The 26,722-nt window shown below is 37.4% G+C and overlaps 1 protein-coding gene across 2 annotated transcripts in view; it reads right to left on the reverse strand.

The window, feature by feature from the left end:
- The window catches only part of LOC131427479 (zwei Ig domain protein zig-8-like), a 189,129-nt gene that overhangs the window by 143,602 nt on the left and 18,805 nt on the right, over positions 1-26,722 (reverse strand). For both annotated transcript variants that reach the window (XM_058590705.1, XM_058590706.1), the window contains exon 2: positions 8,435-8,716. In XM_058590705.1, the coding sequence (XP_058446688.1) occupies positions 8,435-8,504 (70 nt within the window). In that variant the 5' untranslated portion in view covers positions 8,505-8,716. The remainder of the gene's footprint in view (positions 1-8,434; positions 8,717-26,722) is intronic.

The following is a 26,722-nucleotide window of genomic DNA, read 5'->3' on the forward strand; positions in this document are numbered from 1 at the left end:
TCGCGAAACGAGAATAAGCGACCGTCTGTTGCTTCAGAGAAAATCCCCACTCCTGATGCTCAGACAGGTCATCAAGAGAAATTCTCGCACTGGTGTCCATTCTATGTTGCCGGTTTTTTGTTACTGCGATGATATCCGTCTTTCCTTCATGGCACTCATTTAATCGTGTATGGAGTTGGTAGAGAGCGTTCGTTGATACGATAAAAGCCATCCTTGATTGTGAGTTTATCAAACAACTTAATACACCCAAACCTCCATTTACGTAACTTATATATGTATATATGTATTAATATATGTACGCATGTGTGTACATATCATTTGTATTTCTTAATACATATAAATATTAGTGAAGTAAAAGCGATCATTCATATGTATAAATACATACACATATATACAGACATGTGAGTGTGTAAGCATACATACATACATATATAAGGTACGTAAATGGAGGTTTGGGTGTAGTAGCTTTCAAACGAGTTTAATACACCGAAACCTCCATTTACGAACTGAACGGGGGTTCGTAAAAAGAGGTAGTTCGTAAAAAAAAGTTTACGTTATTTGGGATTTGGTTCGTAAAAAAGGCGGGTGGGTAATGTCAGAGACATAACTGGATGTCGTGAATACGAAAACAACTGACATGTTCCTTAACACTTCCGAATATCAATTGTATGAATTATGCAAGCATTCCCCTTTCTCACATTTTTCGCAAAAACAAAGAAAGATTCACTTGATCTCGATTACTGTGAATTTCACACAGCGAAAAGCGAACAAATCGAACCAAACTGTTCTTGATTTGCACTAAACTGAGGATAATTACCTTCGATTTGCGAACAACAAATCCTAATAGTTAGCGTTCCTTCGCAGAGATGCTTAAAAGTGCCACCCCTCCTAAACAGACAACGAATCCATATGCCTGCTTGTCGACTGACGAGAGCGATTCTGACGACCCTTTGGAAGGTCCATCTTCAGCGGTCCCTCATAGCTGTAGGAAAAGAATGAATAAATCTTCTCATAAGCTACCTAGTAAGGGTTCGAAGGTGTCTTCCGAAGGGCTTCGAAAAGTTACAGCTAACGGGAATCGGGAAAAATCACCGAAGCAAAAAGCTCCTGGTCTCGGAAAACTCAATTCCGAGATGGAATTCCCACCACTTCCAGGGACTACAAAATCCCCAAGCGTCCCTAAAAATCCACCAGAGAACCAACTAGGTGCTGGACTTATCAAGTTTTCTGATGTTGTGGACTGGATTTTTACAACTTTCAATATTTCAGACCCTCTTAGAAGCATTTTAATTGCTTTCATGCCTACAGTAAAAACATATTTGAAACAGTTGACTGCAAATTGGTCCCTTCTTTCAGCGATTGTATCTTTCGATGGCTAAATCATCCACCGAGGTCACGGATCTAATCACTGTTTTACAGTGGAATTGTAGAAGTATTATCCCAAAAATAGATTCATTTAAATTTCTAGTAAATAATCTGAAATGTGACGCATTTGCATTGTGCGAAACTTGGTTAACTTCTGAAATACCCTTAAACTCCCACGATTTTAACATTATTCGCCTGGATCGAGATGATCCCTACGGAGGAGTACTTTTAGGGATCAAAAAGTGCTATTCTTTTTATCGAATTAACCTCCCCTCGATACCAGGTATTGAAGTTGTCGCATGTCATGTTACAATCAAAGGTAAGGACCTTTGTATTGCTTCCATCTACATTCCCCCAAGAGCCTCGGTTGGGCATCGGCGACTCAGTGATATCATTGAGCTCCTTCCCGCACCGACGTTGGTTTTGGGAGACTTTAACTCACACGGTACGGGATGGGGCTGTCTTCACGATGATAACAGATCAGCTATGATCCATGATATCTGCGATAACTTCAATATGACAATATTGAATACGGGAGAAATGACACGGATTCCTGCACCACCAGCAAGACCAAGTGCGCTGGATTTATCCCTTTGCTCGACATCGCTACGGTTGGATTGCACGTGGGAGGTAATTCCTGATCCCCACGGTAGCGATCACCTACCGATCGTAATATCAATCACCAGCGGCTCAAAACCATCGAAGACAATCAATGTTTCGTACGACCTCACACGAAATATTGATTGGAATAGCTATGCGACCTCGATATCTGAGAAACTTGAAAGAACTCAACAACTTCCTCTGGAGGAAGAGTACACGTTTTTGGCTGGCTTGATTCTCGACACCGCGACTCAAGCTCAGACGAAACGTGTACCCGGCGCGAAAACTAACATCCGTCCTCCCAACCCGTGGTGGGACAAAGAGTGCACAAATTTAAACGCGGAGAGAGCCTCCGCGTATAAAATATTCAGAAAAAATGGAACACCTGATAATTACCGGAATTACGCGGCGTTAAACGTTAAAACTAAGAACTTGATTAGAGCCAAGAAACGCGGTTACTGGCGTCGGTTTATAGACGGCTTAACGAAAGAAACATCTATGAGCACTCTTTGGAACACAGCCCGACGAATGCGCAATCATAACACCACGAATGAAAGCGAGGAATATTCCAACCGCTGGATATTCGATTTCGCTAAAAAAGTATGCCCAGACTCTGTACCGGAACAGAAGATCACCCGCGCCGCGACACCAAACACAAACGAAACACCGTTTTCGATGGTAGAGCTCTCACTTGCACTCTTGTCATGTAACAATAAAGCCCCGGGATTAGACAGAATAAAATTCAACTTGTTGAAAAATCTGCCTGACCCCGCCAAAAGGCGCTTGTTGAGTTTATTCAATAAGTTCCTTGAGGGCAACATTGTTCCACATGACTGGAGACAAGTGAAAGTGATCGCCATTCAAAAACCAGGAAAATCAGCCACCGATCACAATTCGTATCGGCCGATTGCTATGCTTTTCTGTATCCGGAAATTGTTCGAAAAAATGATTCTCTTCCGTCTAGACAATTGGGTCGAAACTAATGGCTTACTTTCAGATACTCAATTTGGTTTCCGCAGAGGCAAAGGAACGAACGATTGTTTGGCGTTGCTCTCAACCGAAATTCAAATGACATTTGCTCGTAAGGAACAAATGGCGTCAGTTTTCCTAGACATCAAGGGGGCTTTTGACTCAGTTTCCATAAACATCCTATCTGAGAAGCTGCATCAGCATGGTCTTTCGCCAGTTTTGAACAACTTTTTACATAATCTATTGTCTGAGAAACACATGCATTTCGCGCATGGTGATTTGTCGACAATACGATTCAGTTACATGGGTCTTCCTCAGGGCTCATGCTTAAGCCCCCTTTTATACAATTTTTACGTAAACGACATCGATAAATGTATCAACACATCTTGCACGCTAAGACAACTTGCCGATGACAGCGTTGTGTCTATTATAGGACCCAAAGCTGGCGATCTGCAAGGGCCGTTACAAGATACTCTTGCCAACTTATCCACATGGGCTCTTCAAATGGGTATCGAGTTCTCTACGGAGAAAACTGAGCTGGTTGTATTTTCAAGGAAGCGAGAACCAGCACAACTACAGCTTCAACTAGGGGGTGAAAACATAGCTCAGGTCTTCACCTTTAAATATCTCGGGGTCTGGTTCGACTCCAAAGGCACATGGGGATGTCACATTAGGTATATGAAACGAAAATGCCAACAAAGAATCAACTTTCTTCGTACAATAACCGGATCGTGGTGGGGTGCCCATCCAGGAGACCTGATCAGGCTGTACCAAACAACGATATTGTCCGTGATGGAATACGGATGCTTTTGCTTCCGATCCGCGGCGAACACTCATTTCATCAAGCTGGAAAGAATTCAGTATCGTTGTTTGCGTATTGCCTTGGGTTGCATGCAATCGACTCTTACGATGAGCCTCGAAGTGCTGGCGGGCGTTCTTCCATTGAAAAACCGGTTCTGGGATCTCTCATATCGTTTACTCATTCGATGCGACATTTTGAATCCTCTGGTGATTGAAAATTTCGAAAGGTTAGTTGAGCTCAATTCTCAAACCCGTTTTATGTCCTTGTATTTTGATTACATGGCTCAGAATATTAATCCTTCTTCGTTTGTTTCCAACCGTGCTCATTTCTTGGATACTTCTGATTCTACTGTGTTTTCCGATACTTCCACGAGAGAAGAGATTCGTGGAATTCCGGATCACGTGCGCCCTCAAGTGGCCCCAAATATTTTTTATAATAAATTTAGAACAGTCAACTGTGAAAAGGTGTTTTACACTGACGGATCAAACATCAACGAGTCCACAGGCTTCGGTATCTTCAATCAAAACATCACCGCTTCGTACAAACTCAGTGATCCGGCTTCAGTTTACGTCGCAGAATTAGCTGCTATTCAGTACACCCTCGAGATCATTGAAACCTCGCCCAAAGACCATTACTTCATTGTCACGGACAGTCTAAGCTCAATAGAAGCTCTCCGGGCAATGAAGCCAGGAAAGTACCCCCCTTATTTTCTGGGGAAAATACGGGAACACTTGAGAACTTTATCTGAACGGTCTTATTCAATATCGTTAGTCTGGGTCCCTTCGCATTGTTCCATTCCGGGAAATGAAAAGGCAGACTCATTGGCTAAGGTGGGCGCATTAGAAGGTGATATTTATGAAAGACCAATCTGCTTCAATGAATTTTTCAGTATTTCTCGTCAGAAAACTCTCGAAAGTTGGCAAACTTCATGGACGAATGACGAACTGGGACGATGGCTACACTCCATTATTCCTAAGGTATCAACGAAACCGTGGTTCAAGGGGATGAACGTGAGTCGTGATTTCATTCGCGTTATGTCTCGGCTCATGTCAAATCACTATACATTCAACGCACATCTCCGGCGTATCGGGATCGTGGAGAACGGGCTCTGCACCTGTGGCGACGGTTATCAGGACATCGAGCATGTCGTGTGGTCGTGCGTAGAGTATCGCGACGCCAGGTCGAAGCTACTGGAATCCCTCAGGGCCCGAGGTAGACCGCCTGAAGTTCCGGTTCGGGATGTGTTGGCGAGTCGGGATAGCTCATATATGCTTCTGATATACGAGTTTCTCAAACACATTAATATACAAGTGTAATCTGTTACATCTGGCTTAGAAAGTTCCTCCTATTTATCGACGTTGTTTCAACTGTGGCTAAGAATAATCTTCACCTGCAGGTTCGACACTAACTTCCGCCGATTATCCCGATTCCTCATCTGTCCACCATCTTCATCGGAACTAACAAGATCTTTGTGCTGTCACTAACCTTTTCGCTTCCCCCCTCCCCGTCTCTTCACCATCTCGATGTCAACTAATTATATCTCTGTCGTTTTAGTCAATTCATTCCCATATCCCCTTTTTACTCCGTTTTCCGCAATATTTAATTCGCTATTTTTTTTTCTCATTTTTTTCTGTAACAACACCATCATCGCCCACGGAAACTTACCAACAGCATGCGGGCCACCCGCCGGGTATTCGTAACCTGGGGGTGTTTCCCGCGGACCCACACGGACCGAAGAATGCGGCCAACATGAACATTCACCAACGCCATATGGAAGACTCTCATGAAATATTCAATTCACCGGCCACTGCCGATCACCAGCTGAAGGCTGGATCTGCCAAAGTCAACCATTGCGACCCAAATATGACATTACTCAATGATACAACCCTAGTTTTAAGTTAGTCGTAAATTAAAATTAGTAAAAGCCCTTGGCATCTTAGAGCTTAAGCAGTGTGCCTTAAACATTATATTCTTGAATAAAAAAAAAAAAAATCCTAATAGTTCTTTAGAAAACTTTTAGAGCCATTAGAACAACTGATATTGTGTAATGCTCTCCACCGTTGTTTTTTTCCCAATGTTAATAACTGGCAGCTGTGACGTAATCGCTCTTGTCGAAAGCGAAACTAGCTGTGCAGACGACACAAAACACATCTGCTCGCAGTGGCGATAGAATCCAAACTGATTCAATTTTTGTTGAGAGGTTTCTTTTTACGTGATTTCGTTTGTAGCTTTTTCACTAATGGGCGGTCCTAACGGCTATAAAAATAGCGAACGATTTGTACAGCAGGAGATATTTTGTTTTCTTCCTCAGAACGCGTTCTGATTGGCTGGTGTTGACATGGGTCAAATGAGACAGGATTTTCAATAGTGTACTATTGAAATACTTCAATGCTTTTGCTATACACGTTTAAATTGTCATTTCGCTGAGTCGGCCGCCGACCCGCCGTCGGGAGCGCCGGCCTTTTGTTTACAAACCTGCAGCCGCCTCGTTTGCCTGCTTTACTCAAAGCTAGGTTTCTTTGCTTTAGTTAGGTCCGAACGAGCGATGGCGTAACCGCATTAGATATTTTTTCATTCTCAATTAATAAATGTAAAATACCTAAGAAATTGCTTTGATGCTCACTAGCTAATAGTCAAAAGTTTTCTTGAGAACTCCGTTCTGAGGGTCATAATTCAGTCTTTATTCAAGAGTACAAGAATCAATCTTCATTCAAGAAGTACAATTCTGTATAAAATGTTCAAAACGACGTATGTGACAATGAGAGATTCTCTTTGTTTACTTTCTCTTTTGATTATTGCGGCACTCTTAGCAATCCTTCTCTCCAATCATTTACCGATAATAATAACTAAAGCTATCATCTTTTGATCTGCTCTGGAGAAATTACCGAAAAAAGCAGGAATATTTCGCAATAGTCGAAAGAGAAAGTAAACAAAGAGAATCTCTTATTGTTACATACGTCGTTTTGAACATTTTATATAGAATTGTAGGTTAACAAAACGGGACTTAACGCTATCATCTTTCATTTGTCTTTATTTTACATTTGCGATCTCGTCGAGCTGGTTCGGATGATATATAACATGGGTCTCCGAGGCTTCGTTCGAAAGTTGGGTTTTCCAGCAATTTTAATACCTATGGGGGCAGTATAGTATGGGCAGTATAGAATGCCCATACTTGCATATCAGTCCCATATGGGAAATCGGCATGTTGAGAAAAAGACGATCAAAATCTTTTTTTTGATTTATTGTATTTTTATACTTTTGTTAAAATACCATAATTTTTCTATTCCAATATCACAACATATGAAATTATTAATATTTTTACTTAATGGGACTGATATGCGGGTATTTTGTATATGGGACAGACATGAGTTGATATTTTTTCACATTTTGCTGAACAAACCCTCAACTTTTATTACAATTTCTGAAAGTATTTTGAGGATAGATTTTATTCCTAAAGCTAACTCAAAATTGGCGAAGATCGATATGGGACTGATATCAGTGTAAAACCTTCGAAAACTTCTGTTGAAAATAGCTGGCGAAAGTAATGGGAGTGTGATTTATGGAAGGAAAATCTATATTTGTGTCAATCAAACTTTACACACAATAAACATGAAGTCACTGCAGAATTGTGTAAATTCCAATTGAATCACAGAGAGCAGACATCCAATCCAGTGTAAACTTTTTCAAAAAAGCTGTGTAAAACATACAATTAAAAATCCGTTGAAACTCACCGTTGCGCACGGCTTTGCACGCATAAATAACCATTATATAACAGCTCGAACACAAGAGCCCATGAGAGATTACTGGGGTGCTCGAAGCGCCTCTACAAGAGAATTGCGACTTTTTAAAACAACCGTTAAAATTCTCACATAAATTGGATGTCTGTTCTCTGTGATTAAATGTGAACGCAAAAATGAACGTTAATTGAATTATGCAGTTCTATTTATTTAAAAGTAACTACAATATTATTTAGTTTTGTATCGATGATGGTTTTCAATCAAACTTTCGATTTATCTGATGTCTACTCCATATTACTATCAATTTACATGTACTGTATGTTGCATTATTTATTACTGTGTACTAGAAAGAATATATCTACTAACGGTCTCGGCAATGCAATCATGCAAATGGCAAACATTGTGACCAGTAATGTAATAACTTGTGCTACTTGGGAATGCCACAAGTCTCACTAATCGGTTATTCAGCATAATCATTGTTGACAATATAATGTGCCTCTACCAAGGCATCGATCACATTCCGGTAATTATTTGCTTAGTTAAATCCCATACTCGTAACAAAGTACGCATAGCGTAGTAGAATCAACTCATTTTAATTGCGACATTATTTCTTTCTAAATAAAATCGGTGCCGGGCGGAAGATGCATCCGAGGTGGCAACCGTAGATGTTTAGAGCACTGCTAGCGGAAGTAATCATGCAATTTTTTTGAGTGCTCATCACACCTCTAATCCTATCAATATCAAAGAATACAAGTGTAATGTAGATGAAATTGACGATCATATGTGACCAATCTATGACACTATTTGATATTAAACTTATGACCGAATGTCACATGCTCTGTTCCGCTGTCTATCGAAACCAAACCAGCAATTCAACATAATCGAATCACCACCCCTTGAATCGGTAATTGGCCAGAATTCGGTGAAAAAAATGCATTTTCTCTGTACTGTATCAACTTACCGTTCGCTTTATGATGATTGAAATGAAGATTCGCCAGCAAAAACAGACCGCTGATGATTGCGCTCTGCATTTTTCACTCTGTCTAATTGGTTTTGCACTGTTCGACTGATGGAAACGGATGCTGCATTTTTTTGTTCCTCTGGTTCGATTGTTGTATCCGTTGGACGTTTGATGCTATTTAATTGAAATTCGTCGTTTTCCTTTCTTCCCGGTACTGCTGCTGTGCTTTACCAACCTGTGGTTTCCTTTTCGTAGTGGAGTGGAGAAAGTGCCTTCGTTGTCCTGAAATCGATCCATGGAAAGGAGAAGAAAAAACTCATCAATCAATCACATTACTACGAGGAAACGCTCCCGGCGGGAAATTGAATATCGCTTTGATTTGGTTAGATGAAAATTCATTTGATTGTATATAACTTTCACCCGGAAATTCCGTTTGCATGCTTTGTTTAAACTTAGAATGCAATCGGCAAATTTGGAAACTAGGTTAATTTATCACCAAAATTAGCATTGGTGACAAAATAGTTCACTTCAAGAAATCAAGCTCGAAGATCAAAAGGCTGACTCTCCCGGTTCCGGAGATATAAAAGTGAAGTAAACGATAAACCGTACTTTGATAATCTGTTGGGATTAATCGGGTTGGTAAAATTAAATGGAAATCTTGTTTTAATCCACCCAATGGTGAAATGATGCCTTTACCATATAACTCATGTTGTCATGAATATTACTAAGGAATTCTTCGAATAACTTTTATTTGAATGTTGCATAAGAACAAAACAAAGTTTTGAGCCATATTCATAGGAATTCTTAGTTTTCGTTTTCATTTTCACTCTAAATCACGGTATAAATTTTAAGCACACTTAACCTTGTTGTTTCGGAACCGGAAGTCGCATCCAAATTCAATAGCAGTTTATGATACCACGACCTTTTTCATTTGAGCCTAAACTTGTAAAAATCTACTCGACCGCCTCTAAAAAAAACTGTAAAGAGCTCCGTTTTTGATTTTTTTACCAGTATTTCTGGGACTTCCGGAACCGTTTACTTGCATAGCCAAAATCGATTCGTTTGTCCAACAACCAGTAACACTACACAGATAAAAATATTTACATCTATTTTAATGCGTCTATTTGGAGCAGGGAATTGAAGGTAAAGTTACTTCTCAGGTCTTTATTTTTCAATATACTATAAAAGTAAAACTAAGCGTAAATTGAATTATGTTATGATATTCATTGAAAAATCAAGGCATTCCAATTTACTTTTACATCGATGATGGTTTTCGATCAAATTTTTTTATTCACCTGTTCCTTTTTCATAATATCATTGATTTACATGTCGTATAAATTTAATTATTTATTTCTATGTACCTGCAAATAATGAAACAATTTTAAGCCCAATTTAGAGTATTTTTTTCTGTTTTTGCACTATCGCTCTTAATGACGGGTTACAATTTCATACACACTGAACCCTGTATTTCCAGAACCAGAAGTAGAATCCGAACGAAATTCTACACTTACTTATGGGAGCATAGGGTAACAGAGGTACTGGCCCACTTTGTAAAAATATGATGATTAGCTTCAAATTGATGCAACACTGGTTACTCAACATCGATAAAATCCGATGAAATTGATATACCTAGTTTGCTAGGTGGGCCAAAATATATGAAGTGGCCAAAATACCTCTGTTATCCTAATAGGAACGAAGAAACGAAGATCCGGTTGATCAAGAATCAATGTATTTGCTCGATTTTTCAGTGTCGTGTATAAAAAAAGCTCTTGAATTGTTATACTTATCAGCCTGTAGTTCCCGAACCGGAGGTCGTACCCGGGTTATATGGGATTGCAAGAACTTTCATTTGGACCTAAGCTAGAGAAAATGGGTTGAGCAATTTTTGAGAAAATCAAGTGCAGTTTTTGCCTTTTTCATATAGAAAAAGATTATGGAATCACTGTGAAAACCGACTTTTGAACTAAGGCCCGGAGGAGAGATGGGTGAGATGGCTGTACCGCCTTTCGTAAACTTAGATTTAAATAATAGGTCTTGCAGTTAAATAAAAAATTCCTGATTTTGTTCGTAGCTGACTTCCGGTTCCGGAATTATACAAATTAGCAATTCGCGATAGCAAAACTAAGCGTTAATTGAAATATACATTTCTATTAATTGAAATTTCAATTTTTTCATTAGTTCTTTCTGTGTAGGATAAAATATTCCAAAAAATCAAAGCATGTATACTAACTTTTCTTGGAGATGACAGCCGATTTTCACAAAGTTAGATTTCTGTGAGTGATCTTATATATCTTATATCATAGAAAATTCCTGAATACAGTTTGAATTCGACGTCCGGGTCCGGAACTACAGGGTGATTAGTGTAAAAATTCCAATTTCAAATTACTTACTCACTTTTCTCAGAGATGGTTGAACCGATTCCTACAAACTTTAATTCAAATGAATGTCCTTCTGGTCCTATATAAAGTTTCTGAATTTCATCTCGATCGAATGAAACCAATAGTTTTTCTTGTCATTTGCTCTGATTGCCAAATTATTGATTCATCGTTCTACAACGATCAAACCGAATTTTCGAAAACGAGCTTGAAACATAGACCAACAAATATCTAAAAATAGTTAGTCATAAATAGTTAAGTAAATTTTTGGTTACTTTCTCTTGTTACATTTTCTGTTTAGTAGTTAATTGGGTTGCACATTAGTTTAAAATCATCGGAAATAAATGGGATGGCAACACAGCAAAAAAAAAAATTGAAATTTACATTGAAATTTGTGAATACAAATTACAAAATTCAATTACAAGATTAATTTAAATATGTTTCAAACACTCCTCGCCCTTTAAACAGATGTGTAAATTTTCGTGATTCAGCACTTCAAAATATGTCAGAATGCAATAAATAAATATATGCTAGATCTGCTGTAAAAATTAGTCATTTTTGACACTCGTATAAGTCGGTCTTATAAGCCGTAAATTCACACTCTTTTTAAGGTGTGTACACTCTAAAAAAATTGAATTTTACAGGTGACCTAATCCCTCATACGATTTAATTCATAAAGACCTAATTTGTCAAATGACGGAAAATTTTATTTGTAATGACTTAATGTTAGATGAGCTTGAATTTTACTGGTTTCGACTGTAACTTGCGTTCTGCTAGCAGGTTCGACTGTATAAATTTAAATGCACCTTTTACCAGCCAAGCAGATGCATGCTTCTATGACTCAGTCAATTAACAGACGTACTTGCGATCCAATGATTATCGGTTCAATTCGCGGTGGGTTGCTATCAGTATTCTTTTTTTATTTCAATGGATTTCATGTCCTGGAGTCTTAGACACAATATTAATGCATCTAATAAGATGAAAAATCACAGGGTTTTTTTTAAGTGTGTATAATCTAATTTTTGCTTTATGTATTTTAATCTGCAGCGTGTCAAATATTGAAACCTTATTTCTTGGATTCCAGTAACGTACGAATGTGGATTCACCTCAAAGGGGTCACATTCATAACAACCTACTCTTCTCCCCCTCTTCCACTTTAGTGAAAATTCATTTTTTTGCCGTTCTCATATAGAAAGGCAATGCAATCACTGTGAAAACTGACTTTTTAATCGAGGCCCGGAAATGTGCGAAAAATCCATAAAGTATTTTTTGTATGGAAAAAGGAATTTTCCGTTGAAAAAGTAGGGTGTGTAATGTCAGAGACATAACTAAGTGCCGTGAATACGAACAAAACTGACACGTTTTTTGACGTCGATTATCTCATTTCGGATTTGCATATTTCATTGGAAGAAACTATTAAGATGCTGTACAAGATTCATTTCTGCCTTTTAGAAGGACCAAATTGTGGTTATTTAGCACAGTTCGGAACATTTTTCTCGATTTTCGGACAGCGAAAAGTGCACGAAGTAAATCAAATTATTTTGGATTTTCACTAAACTGATGATTTTTACCTTCGATTTGCAAAGAAGTAATCTTATTAGTTCTTTAGATAACATTTAGAGCCATTTGAACGGCTGATTTTATATAATGTTGTCCACTTTTCGTTTTCTTTCTCTCCAATGCAAACGACCAGAAGCTCTGTTGCATGATGCAATCGCTCTTGTTTGAGTTGAAACAAGCTTTGGTTTGTACGCAGACATCCGCTCGCAGTGCCAAATGATGCGAAACTGGTTTAATGCGTCTTCTCGCCTTGGCGACCGGAAGGCAAATGAGAACTACGACCTGAGTGTTTGAGGTTTTTAACCACGCAGAAGGTGCACTCTCCGATTCCGCTGTTTGAATACGTCTTCTCGCCCCGAAGTCTGATTCCATTCAAGGCACAAGAAGAAATGATCGATTTTCGACCACGGTTCCCCTTTTATACGCAGTCAGTTGAAGATATGTGCCCATTCTTCCATATGGCTAATTTTGAAAAGGCGCCCCATAGTAAAGTAAGTCGTATTCACGACAAAAGGCGCCTATGCTTGCTAGATCATCTATAGGTATTTAGCGCATAACGAGTTGCATAAGTATTTGACCGTCGAAGGAAAGAATACTAGATCGTTGGAAAAATTGCTTGGCCCGCAACGAGTTGTTTTGTGTGGAGATTTCATATGCATACTTGATCCATGTGATTCTTCGTTTCGAGCCATGGGCTTAATTGGGTATCAAAATTATTGCTTGCTAAATGAAATAATGGCGCTGAGGACGGGAATGACGTGATGGGTACCTGGGTTCGATCCCCAACCCCGCACATAGGGTCAGAAAGCTTTTCTGGCCCGAAGAGGTCAATGACCTTAAGGTTAAAACCTCTATAATTGAAACAAAAAAAATAATGGCGGAATGCATAGGACTAGCTATGTCGATATACTTTTCCAGCCATAACGTAAGCAGGAGCAGAAGTTTTGATTTCGTTTACCAGTACTAGATGCAATGAGTGCCATGTAATCAGTTAGATGAATAATATTGGTGAGCATGAGTTAAACAAATGAAATTATTGAACGAATCAATGATATGATTCCGCTGTTGAAACAATGAAGACAAACAAACAGATATTCCTAGCATTTAGCTTTCAAATTATTTAGATAGACGCACATAATAAATGACAATGCGTAATAAATTGATATTGGTATTTTATATTGCTTATTTTTGTATTTTTGCCTTTCTCATATAGAAAGTTATATGTCATATGTAAATCAAACCCCTATTGTGAATAACTTGTTATTTCGGTGTTTGTAGATTATTGTTATGAAACAATTGTCATTGATATCGTTTTTCAAGGTTCTTCTTTGACCAGCCAACCCGGGGGCATTCCCTCAGCTTAACGTTTTTTATCGAGAATTTTTTTTTCATACGTTAGCACCATTTTCGAATACTATGTCACAAATGGAAGCCAAAAGTTCGAGTTGAAAACACTAGTAGTCAAAATAAAACTTCCATGACATAACGTTTTACTAAATCCCCCATCCCCTTTCGACACAATTTGTCACAATATTCGAAACCTCTTCACTCTCCTTAAAGCATGACGTAATTTGTGCATGACGCCCCATATATCTTGCGAATACTGACGAACAAATGAGAATCAACAGCTACGAAATTTGTTCATATACAAAATAACATTCATCAGTCAATTTTCTTCTTGGTCGGGTAATTCCCTCAAGGTAAAGGAGCCTGTACCAATTAACTTGTATGTGATTTTTCACAAAGTTAATCATTTCATCTCCAGCATTCATCTCATACATCTATATCATTTAAATGAGATGTATTATCTCTGCTTTATGCATTGACTAAAAGGATAAGATCAAAATTGATTCATTAGCATCTATTTTTGCGTCGATGGCAGTTTTTCTCCTAGGATCAGAGCGAAGGTATTGGCTTCAATTTTTTTGCGATCCGTTGACTGTAGGTCGGGTGGTTGTTGATAGAATTACCATATGATTCTGTAGTTTCAAGGTCAATATCTCAAAATTAATGCCACATTCTGAATCTAATGAGCTAGCAATGTCTGTAACTGTGTTTATAATCCCATATACGAAACACTCGTTCTTCCTACAATTCCACAAACGTATCGAGCACGAAAAATGAACGGGAAACGAGCAGACTAAGCGATTCCGAAAACAATTTTTTCCGTCTATTTCCGTTTCCGTCGTGACATTTCCGCAGTGCCGTTCTAGCAAGCAACAACGCCAAAAACACTGCGACAATCAACGCGACATGCCATATAAACGCGAAGATTCCGAGCTCAGGCTCATCTGCTAACGAAATGGGCACTCGTTTGTCCTTGCTATCGCATTTACGAGCGCAGTTGCAAAAGTAACTGCTTTTAGCTTGGCACGACAAATGCTGCCCATTCATCAACTAAACATCATGGGCTTCAAATTTGTCGGGATTAATTTACTCTCTTGTAGAGTCGATGTAATGAGCAGGCCACATGAATGGGGTGGGGGGAGGTTGCTGCTGTCGCATGTTCCAAGTTAACATTGAGGAAGGGTGTTAATGTCAGCAATTTATGTTAGCAGTATTTTTTGCGTGAATTTTGTTACAATCTAAGCAAAGAAGTGAAATTTCATAACCTCGTTGAAAACTAAATTAAGTGTTGATGTAGCTGTCAGAAAAACAAAGTTGTAATCATTCAAAAAGTCGTTTACTGCGCATAAAAAAAAAACAATCAAATAAGTATATGATATTTATTGAGTAATTCCAGAAATGAGTAGCAGGTAATCAGATTGACTCCGATCTGGATGAAACTTTGTGTACGTTTTCGGTATGACAAACCATTCAATTAGGATGAATGTAAAAATCAATTCGACATTTGTTTGTTTATTTGATGCTGTATAATCCATCTGACAGTAGGTGTCTTAATGAATAAGAACTAAAAATTATTCTACTTAGGCTTAATTATCACGGAACACAACTCGAAGAAGGTCATGTAGTTTTTGATAAAACAAATTGAACGACAAATTAAAATAAAAAATTCAACAAACTCGTTGAACTCTCGGCATATGGCTCATGATGTCCGTATACTGTGTATTGAGTTTCAAGGAGTATGATATTACGCTGTCGAAGAAATCTTTCGCGGACATACACATTCAGACGTTCGTAATGTAATGCGTCAACAGCACCAAAAAGCAATTTCATTGCGAATGTAGCTAGAGCATGTTTTGCAACTCCAGGCAATATAAGAGACTTTTAATAATTTTGAAAAGTTTAGTGTCGCCAGCATAGAATAAACGATATTCAGACGATAACAACGTTGATACATCATCAATGAAAATAGAGAACAGTAACGGACCAAGGATACTACCTTGAGTCACTCCTCAACGATTCATGGAAGTCTCCGAAATTGAACATCCAACTTTACTCCGAATATATAATAAGAGAATTCCGTGATCAACTTCCGAAATTCTCAATCATGAAACAAGCATCCACAAAATTCCGAACCTCGAAGTTTTCAAGTGATTTCTTGTGTCAGCCAAACTTGATGACGAATTTTTACTCACAATGTTGCTAATAGAGATAATCGAAAGAGATATTATTTTGATGCTGAATTTCCACTATGCTTCAGTTCGACACCTAAGTTTTCATGAATAGAAAAATCTTTACTGAATATCTAAATTAACGATTCGTCTTAGACTCATCCGTGCGTAGCAGTTTATGTTGAACTGCTAACTCCAACCTGACGGTTCCACATAAACTAGTGAAATTGGTTATGTGCACCTAGCATACATTACCCTTTACCCCTTGAACTTATTTTCACTGAATAAATTCGCAACTGAGAAAAATTGACTGCCAAATTTTTTCGACGCACGTAGGATGTTCAATATGAACAACAATATTTTTTCCACATTCCAAATAATGATTATAGTGATGAAAGGCTGTTTGGTTACACTGCACTACACCCAAACCTCCATTTACGTAATAATCGGGACTACGTAAATCGAATTATGACGTGAAAAAAGTTTACGTTATTTGGAATTTTCAACGTAAAAAAAGTTTTCCTTATGTATATGTATTATTAGATTAGTATTTACAGTAAAAGGATGTTCTAAGCAGCATCAATTTCCAAGATGGCGACATCCAGTGTATTGATATTCCTTGAAAACCCTTACAATATGGGTATTTTCGGAACGGGTTTGATGAGTAGATGTCGGAAAATGATGTTTGAGGTGGTTCTGAATTCCAGGAAGGCGACTTCCGGTTTAACCTTAGTTACTGAATAAATTGAGAATTAAATTAAATAATTTTTGCAAAATATAGCCAATATAATTTTACATTACATAAACATTAAACATTCATCAAGTTACTATTGACACTTCCGTTTTCATGAAGTTGCACAGGTTGTGGCAAACACAGGCTCACTTTTGCAAGCAGCTGGAGTGGAACACTTGGACTCACAGTATATCACGTGATTTTTAGAGGCACAACAAAGTTTGTTGTAAGCGACTCTTCCCATTTCGAAAATACTAATACTATATAGGATACGATCAGCAATCAAGTAATATTCAAACATTATTTTCTACGCAATATGCACTAAACCAGCTCCAAAAATACCCATATTATAAGGGTTTTAAAGCAATATCAAAAAAACCGGAAGTCGCCATCTTGGAATTCAGAACCACCTCAAACATCGTTTTTCGACATCTACTCATCAATCCCGTTCCGAAAATACCCATATTGTAATACTTTACATGGAATATAAATGAGCCGGAAACGATTTTCTTTGTATGCAAAAATCTCTTTTTACGAAGTAGGTTCGTAAAAAAAGTTTACGTTATTTGGAATTTTCAACGTAGAAGAAGAAAACGTTATTTGGAATTTTTGTCGTAAAAAGAGTTACGTAAAAAGAGGAAACGTAAAAAAAGTTTACGTAAACGGAGGTTTGGGTGTATTTAGATTAAATCTAGTCAAACGCTATTTAGAATGAATTTGATTTATAGCAGTAACAAGAGCGCAGCATTTGGCATGCCTCGAACACACAGCAGGCGCAACGTTTGAATTGGCGTAGCGTTAGTCTGCGCTTTATGATTGGTTTTGCCTTTCTCTATAGAATGGTAATAGAATTGCTAGACAAACCGATTTTCGAATGGAGCCTCGGAGACCCATAGTGTTACATACCCTTTATTTCAGCTCGACGAAATGGCAAAAAGTATGTGTGTGTGCACCTTTCAACCTTTATTTGTCGTGCTCAATTTTCTCAGTGATGACTGAACCGATTTTAACAAACTTAGACTCGTTTGAAAGCTACTATTGGGCCATTGTTTTAGTTTGAAGATCAAATGGCTGTGACTTCTGGTTCCGGAGATATGATAATATAAGTCACGTAACGGACACAACGCGTTGTTTTTACCGATCAATTTTCTCAAGGAAGGGTGAACTGATTTAAACAAGCTTAAGCAACTTTGCACTTTTGGCCTTTGTTTGTGAACCGGAAATAGAAGGGACGACGTTCAACACATAGAAAACTCAACGAGTAACAAAAGGCGATAGAACAGCGCTTAAGCACAGACGAAGGAATTCCATCAGGGCCATTAGCAAATGATAACTTTAGTTTATTCAAGGCTGTAATAATCATATCCTTCGCTATATGAGGCAACTCGAAATTAAATACGTCCCGCAATTATCCAGCTGTTGCATCGTCTATTTGCATGTACTCAATTTCAGGTTTAGTATTTAGATTCAGACTTCAGGTTCAGATATTAGGTTGTTAATTTTAGATCTGAATTCTTGAACTAAATGTTAGATCTGAACTCCGAACCTGACTTTTAGAGCTAACTTCTGAACCATAATTTAATTCCTGAGTTCAAGTCCAGAATTTCAGAATGTATTTCCTGAATTCAGAACCTGCATGCTGGATTTAAATTCGGAACATGGATTCAGAAGCTAGATGTTGAATAAGAATTCAGTTCCTTGATTAAGGCTCGGAATTTAAGTTTAGTTTAGTTTCAGTTCTACACAGAAAGAAATAATGAAATTTACACGACATGTACATCAATAGTTACATGGAATACACTCCAAAAAATTTGAATTTTACAAGTGACTTAATCCTTCATACGATGTAATTCATAAAGACCTAATTTGTCTAATGACGGATGATTTTATTTGTAATGACTTAATGTTAGATGAGCTTGAATTTTATTGGTTTCGGCTGTAACAATCAACTGTAACTGCTAGCAGGTACGACTGTATGAATTTAAATGCAACTTTTACCAGCCAAGCAGATGCATGCTTCTGTGGCTCAGTCGATTAACAGACGTACTTGCGATCCAATTATTATCGGTTCAAGTCGCGGCGGTTGCTATTAGTACTTTTTTTTATTTCAATGAATTTCATGTCATGAAGTCTTAGAACTGCTTAATGCAAAACTCAGCAGTGCAATTTGAACCACTATGCCGACGTAAAGTTAACGCTACTTGCGAAACACTTTTTCCTCTAGAATAATATTTTAACATCATTTAATTCTAAACGTAACATCACAGATACGTATTTCAAATACTTTATGTATTTATCATCAGTGTAACAGGTTTTTAAGTTTTTTTGTCTAATCTGACGTCCCGACGGAAGACGCATAGGCGTAAAGGCTGACTACAGTTTTTGGTAATATAGGAGTTTTTGGATAAATAGCAAATTGGGCTTCGGCGCATTAGAAAGAAAGTTTTTCGCAAATAACGTTAACTTTACGCTTGCTTAGCGGTTCAACTTGAACTGCTGAGTTTAGCATTAAGCAGTTCAATTTGAACTGCTCTGCAATGACGAGTCTAAGACGAAACATAAAGAAATGTCGATAATGCGAAATTTTCTTCCACTGAGTATGTAAATCCACACAAAAACTATATAATTGTATTGCAGAATATGTTTTTCGTCGATATGCAATGCTTCAGTATCGATGCACAGTTATAATTTGGGAAGCAAAGCAATAAGAGTTGCAAAATTCACACACTCTACTAATACGAACGATTATTTAAAAAGCATGTCAGTTTTATTTGTATTCACACATCCTTCACCCGCCTTAGAAAAAACCTCCGAAATTGAAATCAATACTGTTCCATGTAAATTTTTTGCTAGTTCTGAACCGATTTCGGCTATACCGGTCCCGCACGCGGTTCCGGAAATACCAGAAATTGTGGTCAGGATCTTCAAACCGGAACTAATTCACTTTTCACCGAGATGGATTAATCGTTTTTAACAAACAGAAGGTATGCCAAATAAAAGGTATGCAGGAACTACAGGAAGAATTTGAAATTTTAAACTCTCATTTTGACTGACGCTGCAAAAAAATGAAAAAAATTCTTTTAATGTTGGCTCAAAACTAATTCGATTATTTTGGCTATGCTTTAAGCTCGAACAATTTTTTCTGTTTCTTCTCAACACGCAGCTTTTTCATGAATACCACAGTAAATCAGGGTGTTCAGATTTTGTTGCGAACCAGCCTTGATACAAAAAAGTCATTTTTTGATGTGGGACACATCTTTATTTTCTATATAGGGGTGCAAATCAGAAACTCAAGGAAAAATACACGTAAAAATGTGGTCAGGTTTTAAGCACTTACAGCTCAGTATATTGTGTATCAATTATTAATATTATTTCATTATTTGTTTGGAAATGTTTCTATGAATCAATTTGAATGTATCAAGCCACGTATTTCAATCATAAATGATTGAAATTTTGATTAGTAGCGAACAGTGTCCTATTTTGTCTGCTAAACATCTCCGGCATATCAGATTTCCCTGCCATAGACGACAGTTTTGAAGGAGTAAGCGATATATCAAAAGGAAAGCATCAATCTGATTGGTCAATCGACGCAAGAGCGAGGCTGTTGAATGCACGCGAATCTATAAACAGAAGCGAAATTATAGCTAACGTTTCAGTCCTACGTGTAGCATGCTAGAGGTAGGTTGTTGCTAGACAGCAAGACAAAAAGTTCCATAAAACGATTTGAAGCTTTAATAGGTATGCTCTGATCTTGTGTCATGCAAGCTCGGATGAAATTCCATGTTATATCGTTTCGCGTGAGAAACTGACAACTACCCAGGGTAAATTTTGAGTGCCTAAGATTAATTTCTAATTTATATAAGATGAACTCGATTGATAATGAGAAAAAGTTTATCTCTTTAACTGAAATCGTAGAATGGTAAAGAAACTTAATGCTATACAAATAACTGCTTGCTTACAAAACTTGAACACAAGCTTGGCGAAGAGAAGCTTAAATATTGAAATCCGTATCGCAAGTATATACAAAGATATAATTGCATACACTTGGGACATTGGTGTAATTTCGCCGGCTATAAAATAAACAATGTTATTAGGTGTTGGTTCCTAATCAAGATCAATCTAAGCAGACTCTCGTGCAATTGCGGATTCAAAAATGTGACGATTGATTGAACTGTTTGATTGTAGTTCATTAGAAATTTTGGTTGTCTTGTTCCACATCAATAGCTCGAACAACCCCATGGGGCTGATCCTTGTAGTTTTTTCTTAAACATGTTTATTTCATAAGGCAATATACATAAATTTTTCTTCGCCGTAGCATCCACCATATATAGTACTTTAAACCTAATCTATTTCGAATACAGTTACAACGGTTAGTATTAAACAAAACATATATATTACTGCTAGTTTTCTTAAATATCATATAAGTATTTCGGTATTCACAAGTTAATCTACTAAAAACCACTGTTTTTATCAAACAATTAGTTACTATAAATTATATCAAAGAAAAAAACATTTATTTTTGTATATATTGTTCATGATCTTATAACTATTTCAGGTTTGTTTGAATCAGGACGTCACTTTTAAAGTAAGACAGCTGGCTATTGGATGAACTCATGGAGAAGATAGGAGGCTAATATAAAAAAATAAATTTTAAACTTTAATGATCTTAATGAAATGATAAAGAAGTTTCATGTCACAACCAGCAACAATGTCACGACCTGAGACATTGGATAGTCTACATCATTTGGAACCCAAGGAATTTATTAGCTGAGACCAGACATCACGACACTCCACACATGTTCAAACGATAGGATCAATATCGCGATAACCTTACCAGAGAGCGATGTTTCAAATTCGAATTTCGTTCGGAATGTCGTCTCGAATTCGCCCCATGAAAGACGCATGAATCATAGAGTGAAGAATAAATATTGTAATATTCGTTAGCCGTAAAATGAATGCTACATCTTTCCGATGGTTTTGTTTCCTTTTGTTTGAGTTGTAAAAGAAATGAGTCTCATACAGGGGAAATGTTGAACGTACATATCGGTATATTGGAATTCATTCAGTTGTTCGGTTGATATACAGAAAGCATAACGAACTCGATTTCATTATATTCCAAAGACATCTGCTCACTGGCGGTGTCATGATGCGTCGTTTCAAGTAAACAGAAAACTACGGACGGAAAACCAACGTCGGATGGTGACAATCAATTGTCAAAAGTGGTGAGACGGAAATTGCGCTGTGTGATCTAAATGGTTACGTCCAGGATTCGTCTACTGTGAAATGTAAAAATGCGTACTATTTACTAACCACAAGGTAGCATGAAAAAGATGAATGAAAAATAGACGTTTTCCATTCAAGTGCGACTGCATGATCTTTCTGCAAATACTTGCATAGATTTTGTTCGAAAAAGCAGGATGCAATACCAAATTTCTTCAAGATTAATTTCTCGAACATTTCCGGTTATCGATAGCTTATTCATTTGCGTCATTTGCGGGAACTTTCAATCGTTGGCGTAATGATTGCTTATACAAAGAATTGTAAGCAAAGTTGGAGAAAGGTTAATTTCAAATGCGAAACCTGGTATCAGAGATTCGTCGCGGTAGTGTCCAAAAAACCAGTGGAGTGTCAAATAATGGTGTTCTAGAATTTTCTAAGTGCTGTAGCACCTTCAAATATGCTCCAAACTAAATTTATGCTTGACCATTCGAAGTCTAAACTTTCCGATACCGGAAATTTCATGTGGTGGTTTGGGCGCTAACAAATGGTCATTATTTATTTTCAAAAGCGGTAGTTGCTAAAAGATTTACAATTTCAAATCATCCAATTTAATTAGAAATACTACTTCAGAATCGTACAAAAATTAATTTTCTTATATAGGAAGTAAGTGCTGAGAGTAAACGGCCACTTACAAAACTGAACTGACTGACTTCGGAATAGCCGCTTAAGTGTTTTACTATTCAAAATCCAGATAAAAACTATTACAGCAAACCGAGTACCGGAAAAATCATCTGGGTGGACTGGTTTAAGGCGGTCGTTTCGCTCCTTCCAGGCGGCATTAATGTTGTTATTAGATGCAAACATTTTGTTCGGCTGACCCAAGAATGCATCGTTTGTAAATCTCGAGCCTTTTTGCTACAGAGCAATGGATGGAGAGATCAATTCGATTTAAGAACGGTGTTTAAGAAAAGGTGAGCATACGCTATCTTGAAATAGATTCAATTCTGAAACCGGCATTGGTATAAAAAACTGGTCTTAATTTTAAATGATACTTTCCGCATATAACTCATATTTTGATGAATATCATGAGAGAATTTCTTCAAAACAAATTATTTTAAACTTGAACAAAAGCTAGAAAATTTGCTTGAGAATAAACTAGCATAACCGTTCCATTTCGTAAACAGTTATGATTCGAATTTGGAAGAATTTTTTTGCATCTTCGCTCTAAATGAAAGTTTGAAATTTTAAACAGAGGAGACTCTTTTAGTTTTGTCACCGGAATTCGAATTCGGACAAATTTCAATAGCTGCTTACAGGAATAAAAGACTTTATTTGAGTCTCAGTTTGTGAAAATCGATTTAGCCGCCTCTGATAAATTCATGTGAGTTTCGTTTTGGTGTTTTTACCACTATTTTCGGTCCTGAAGTAACATAACCTACAAATTAAATTAATTTTAACAGAGACGAACCAGCCTCCGGCTGAACTGAACTAAATAATTTTAGGTCAAATTTGGGAGATTTTTTTTTCCTTTTTTGCATCGTTACGAGTTGCTTTTTTTAGATACACTTCACTCTGTAGTCAGTTTCACTCAAAAGTCGTGTGAAGTTTCGAGACAATACCTATATTCCCAGCGAGCAGGATTATGTCCCACGTAAGTTTGAAACCAGCAGAGGGACACGATTTCATGTCTTTTTCACTCATTAAGTTATCCTAAAATTTAGCGCTCTACTGTATTTGTACTTCATTTTTGTGTTAAGCTTTACAGTCCGGTTTAGTCCCGCGGTTCCTAAATATTTTATTTTCGATTGGTCACTTCATTTTGATTTGGTACGAAAGCTAAATGCAAATGGGTAATCTGAATTTTGTGTAAAGCACCTTTTAGTATGTTGGTTAGTTTAAAAAAAATTGAAAAAATGGCGGCTTGGCGATATTTTCGCGAAAGTGCTGCATTTTGACGGCCGGAAACATAAGTCAAGTATAGGTATCTTGACCAATCGATTCAAAAATTTTACAGAATATTCTCGATAGTTATCTCTACAGAAGTACGTAGAGTTAGTTACTTACTAAACGAATCGACTTCAGCTATGCTGGTTCCAATTTCCAAGAAGTGTCCGGTTTCACCCCGTAGTTCATGAAATTTTCGGTTTTGGGTTGGACCCTTCATTGCGACTTTTTACGAAAACTAATTCATGTTTTTCCAAACCACAGGTTGGAAATTTATGCTGAAGGTTAAAGTAAAAACCTAATTGTAATGGATGCTTTTCTCAATTTCCAAGAAGCCCAGGCATTGCTCTTTCCGATTACTATTTATTTCTTCGCATTTCGCCTTCGGCTCATCAGTGCTTAAAGCAGTTCAAATTGAACTGCCATCTCGTGCCTAGCAGTTCAACTTAAACCGCTAAGCATACGCAAAGTTTGCACTACTTATAAGCAGTCTTGGCAGTACATTTCTTTAGTATAATTTGGCCTTTCTGTTTCAACAGACTTCGCAGCCGATTCTTAGTGTACAGAATCATTGCATGGCTAGTACTATGGATCCTACTGATACTAAGAATCCTTCCAGGTCGGGGCTCGAACATACGACAACTGGCGTGTAAGACCAGTGTCCTATGCATTGAACCGCCAACCCGGGACATGCAACCCTTAAATAATATAACAGAGGTGTTATATTATTTCTGGCGCCTTGGGCGTAAACGTGCTTTTTGCACAAACAAACAAAACCCCTAAATGTTCACATTCTGCGACGGCCAGCAATAAGCCGTCATTCGTTTACGCCTGAGACGTCAGAAATAATATAAAACCTCTGTTATATTATATAAGGGTTGCATAAGTAGTGCAAACGTTGCGTCTGCTTAGCGGTTTAAGTTGAACTGCTAGGTACGAGATGGCAGTTCAATTTCAACTGTTTCAAGTACTGATGAGCCAAAGGCGAAACGCGAAGAAATAGAAACAAAATATGTGCTTTTTGCACAAGCAAACAAAACCCCTAAATGATTACTATCTGTTCCGATCGATGCAGCTTGGCTTGGCTGACCAATACTTCGCCAATTAGAGTACCCAACGTTTGCCACAAAGATGGGAAAAACTAGTAGCTAGCGATGGACAATACTTTAATTATTGAATTTATAACTGTCAGTAAAGTTTAAAGTTTAATCTGAACTTCGAAGGTTCAAACCAGGGGTGGAAATAAGCAAGTTTTTTGATTCACAGTAAATAAAAATAGTCAGTATTATCTTTTCATGTCACATATTTATTGTAGATATTATAATGAATTTCGAAACGAATGTTTTTGATAAGATAAATTTTGGTTTTAGTTAGAATTTAGAAAGGTCTTAAATTTCATTTAATACAATTCCAGACACAATCGCAATTTTAGTTTTGAAGCCCAATTTTTGAATTCACGGTGTTCGGCTTTTTTATTCACAATCGGAAATCTTGATTCACATTTTCATGCGCAAAATGGGCTTATTTCCACCTCTGGTTTAAACTTTAATCTTTCGAAAAAAAGCACTCACTTATTTAAACCCCTAATAACAACTATGAAGCTTTTTACAATTTGAACAAGTTACACTTGCTTCTTGGGGTAGATACCCAAATTTTAAAAATAAACCCTGAAAATGAGGTGATTACAGAAACAAGACAAAATAAAAAAAGACGGATAGGTAATGTCAGAGATACGACTGGATAACGTGAATACTAATAAAATTGACATACTTTTCCGCACTCCGGATGACATTGTAAGTAAAACGATGGTGACGATCGACGTACAACATGTTGAAAAAATTTAATGAAACTCCACAGAAAAAAACATGAATTTTACAGGTAACATAATTCTAAAAACGATACAATTCATAACTACTTAACTTGTCAAGTGACGCAATATTCCTTACGTACAGAATTTTACTGATTCCGTGTGTAATTTGTATTCGGCTAGCAAGTGCCGCTGTATGGATTTATATGTATCATTATTCATAAAGCAGATACCTTATGATCCAAAAAGAACCGGAATTTTCATTTTAAAATTCCCGCGCTTGTCCAATCGGTAAACTTTTATTCTCTTAACGTTGGCAACACTTTTATACACATTCTGTTAGATTTTGACGCATATCGTACGATTAGTTTTTGTTTGGCGTCTAAACAAAGAAGTTGAAAAATTTTCATGTGGCGATTTTTATAATGGATGAAAATTTAGAACAACGTGCGTGCATCAAATTTTGTGTTGCAAATGGATTTAAGTGTTCCGAAACATTGAAAATGTTAGAAAAGGCCTTTGGTGAATCGTGTCTAGGAAAAACACAGGCATACGAGTGGATTAAACGCTTCAAAGGTGGTCGTACAAGCTTGGATCATGATGAGATCCCTGGCCGCCCAACAACATCTGTTACTGAAGAAAACATTGAATCGGCAAAGCAAATCGTGTTGCAAAATCGTTCTGTACCGATTAGAGAGATTGCTGTGTTGTTGGGCATCTCTTATGGATCAGCCGAACACATTTTAACTGATGTTTTGGGTTTGAAACGCGTCGCTTCTCGGCTGGTGCCAAAAAAGCTGAATTTCATTCAAAAACAGCGTCGTGTTGATGTGGCCAAAGAGATGATTTCCAACGCAGATAGTGACCCCACATTCATCGAAAGCATCATAACTGGTGATGAGGTGTGGATCTGTGAATATGACGTCGAAACCGCACAACAATCGACCGAATGGCGCTTCGAAGGCGAGCCTTTGTTCTAAATTTTCATCCGTTATAAAAATCGCCACACGAAAATTTTTCAACTTCTTTGTATAGACGCCAAACAAAAACTAATCGTACGATATGCGTCAAAATTTGACAGAATGTGTATAAAAGTGTTGCCAACGTTGAGAGAATAAAAGTTTACCGATTCAA

The sequence above is a fragment of the Malaya genurostris genome, chromosome 2 (genome assembly GCF_030247185.1).
Source record: "Malaya genurostris strain Urasoe2022 chromosome 2, Malgen_1.1, whole genome shotgun sequence".
NCBI lineage: Eukaryota > Metazoa > Arthropoda > Insecta > Diptera > Culicidae > Malaya > Malaya genurostris.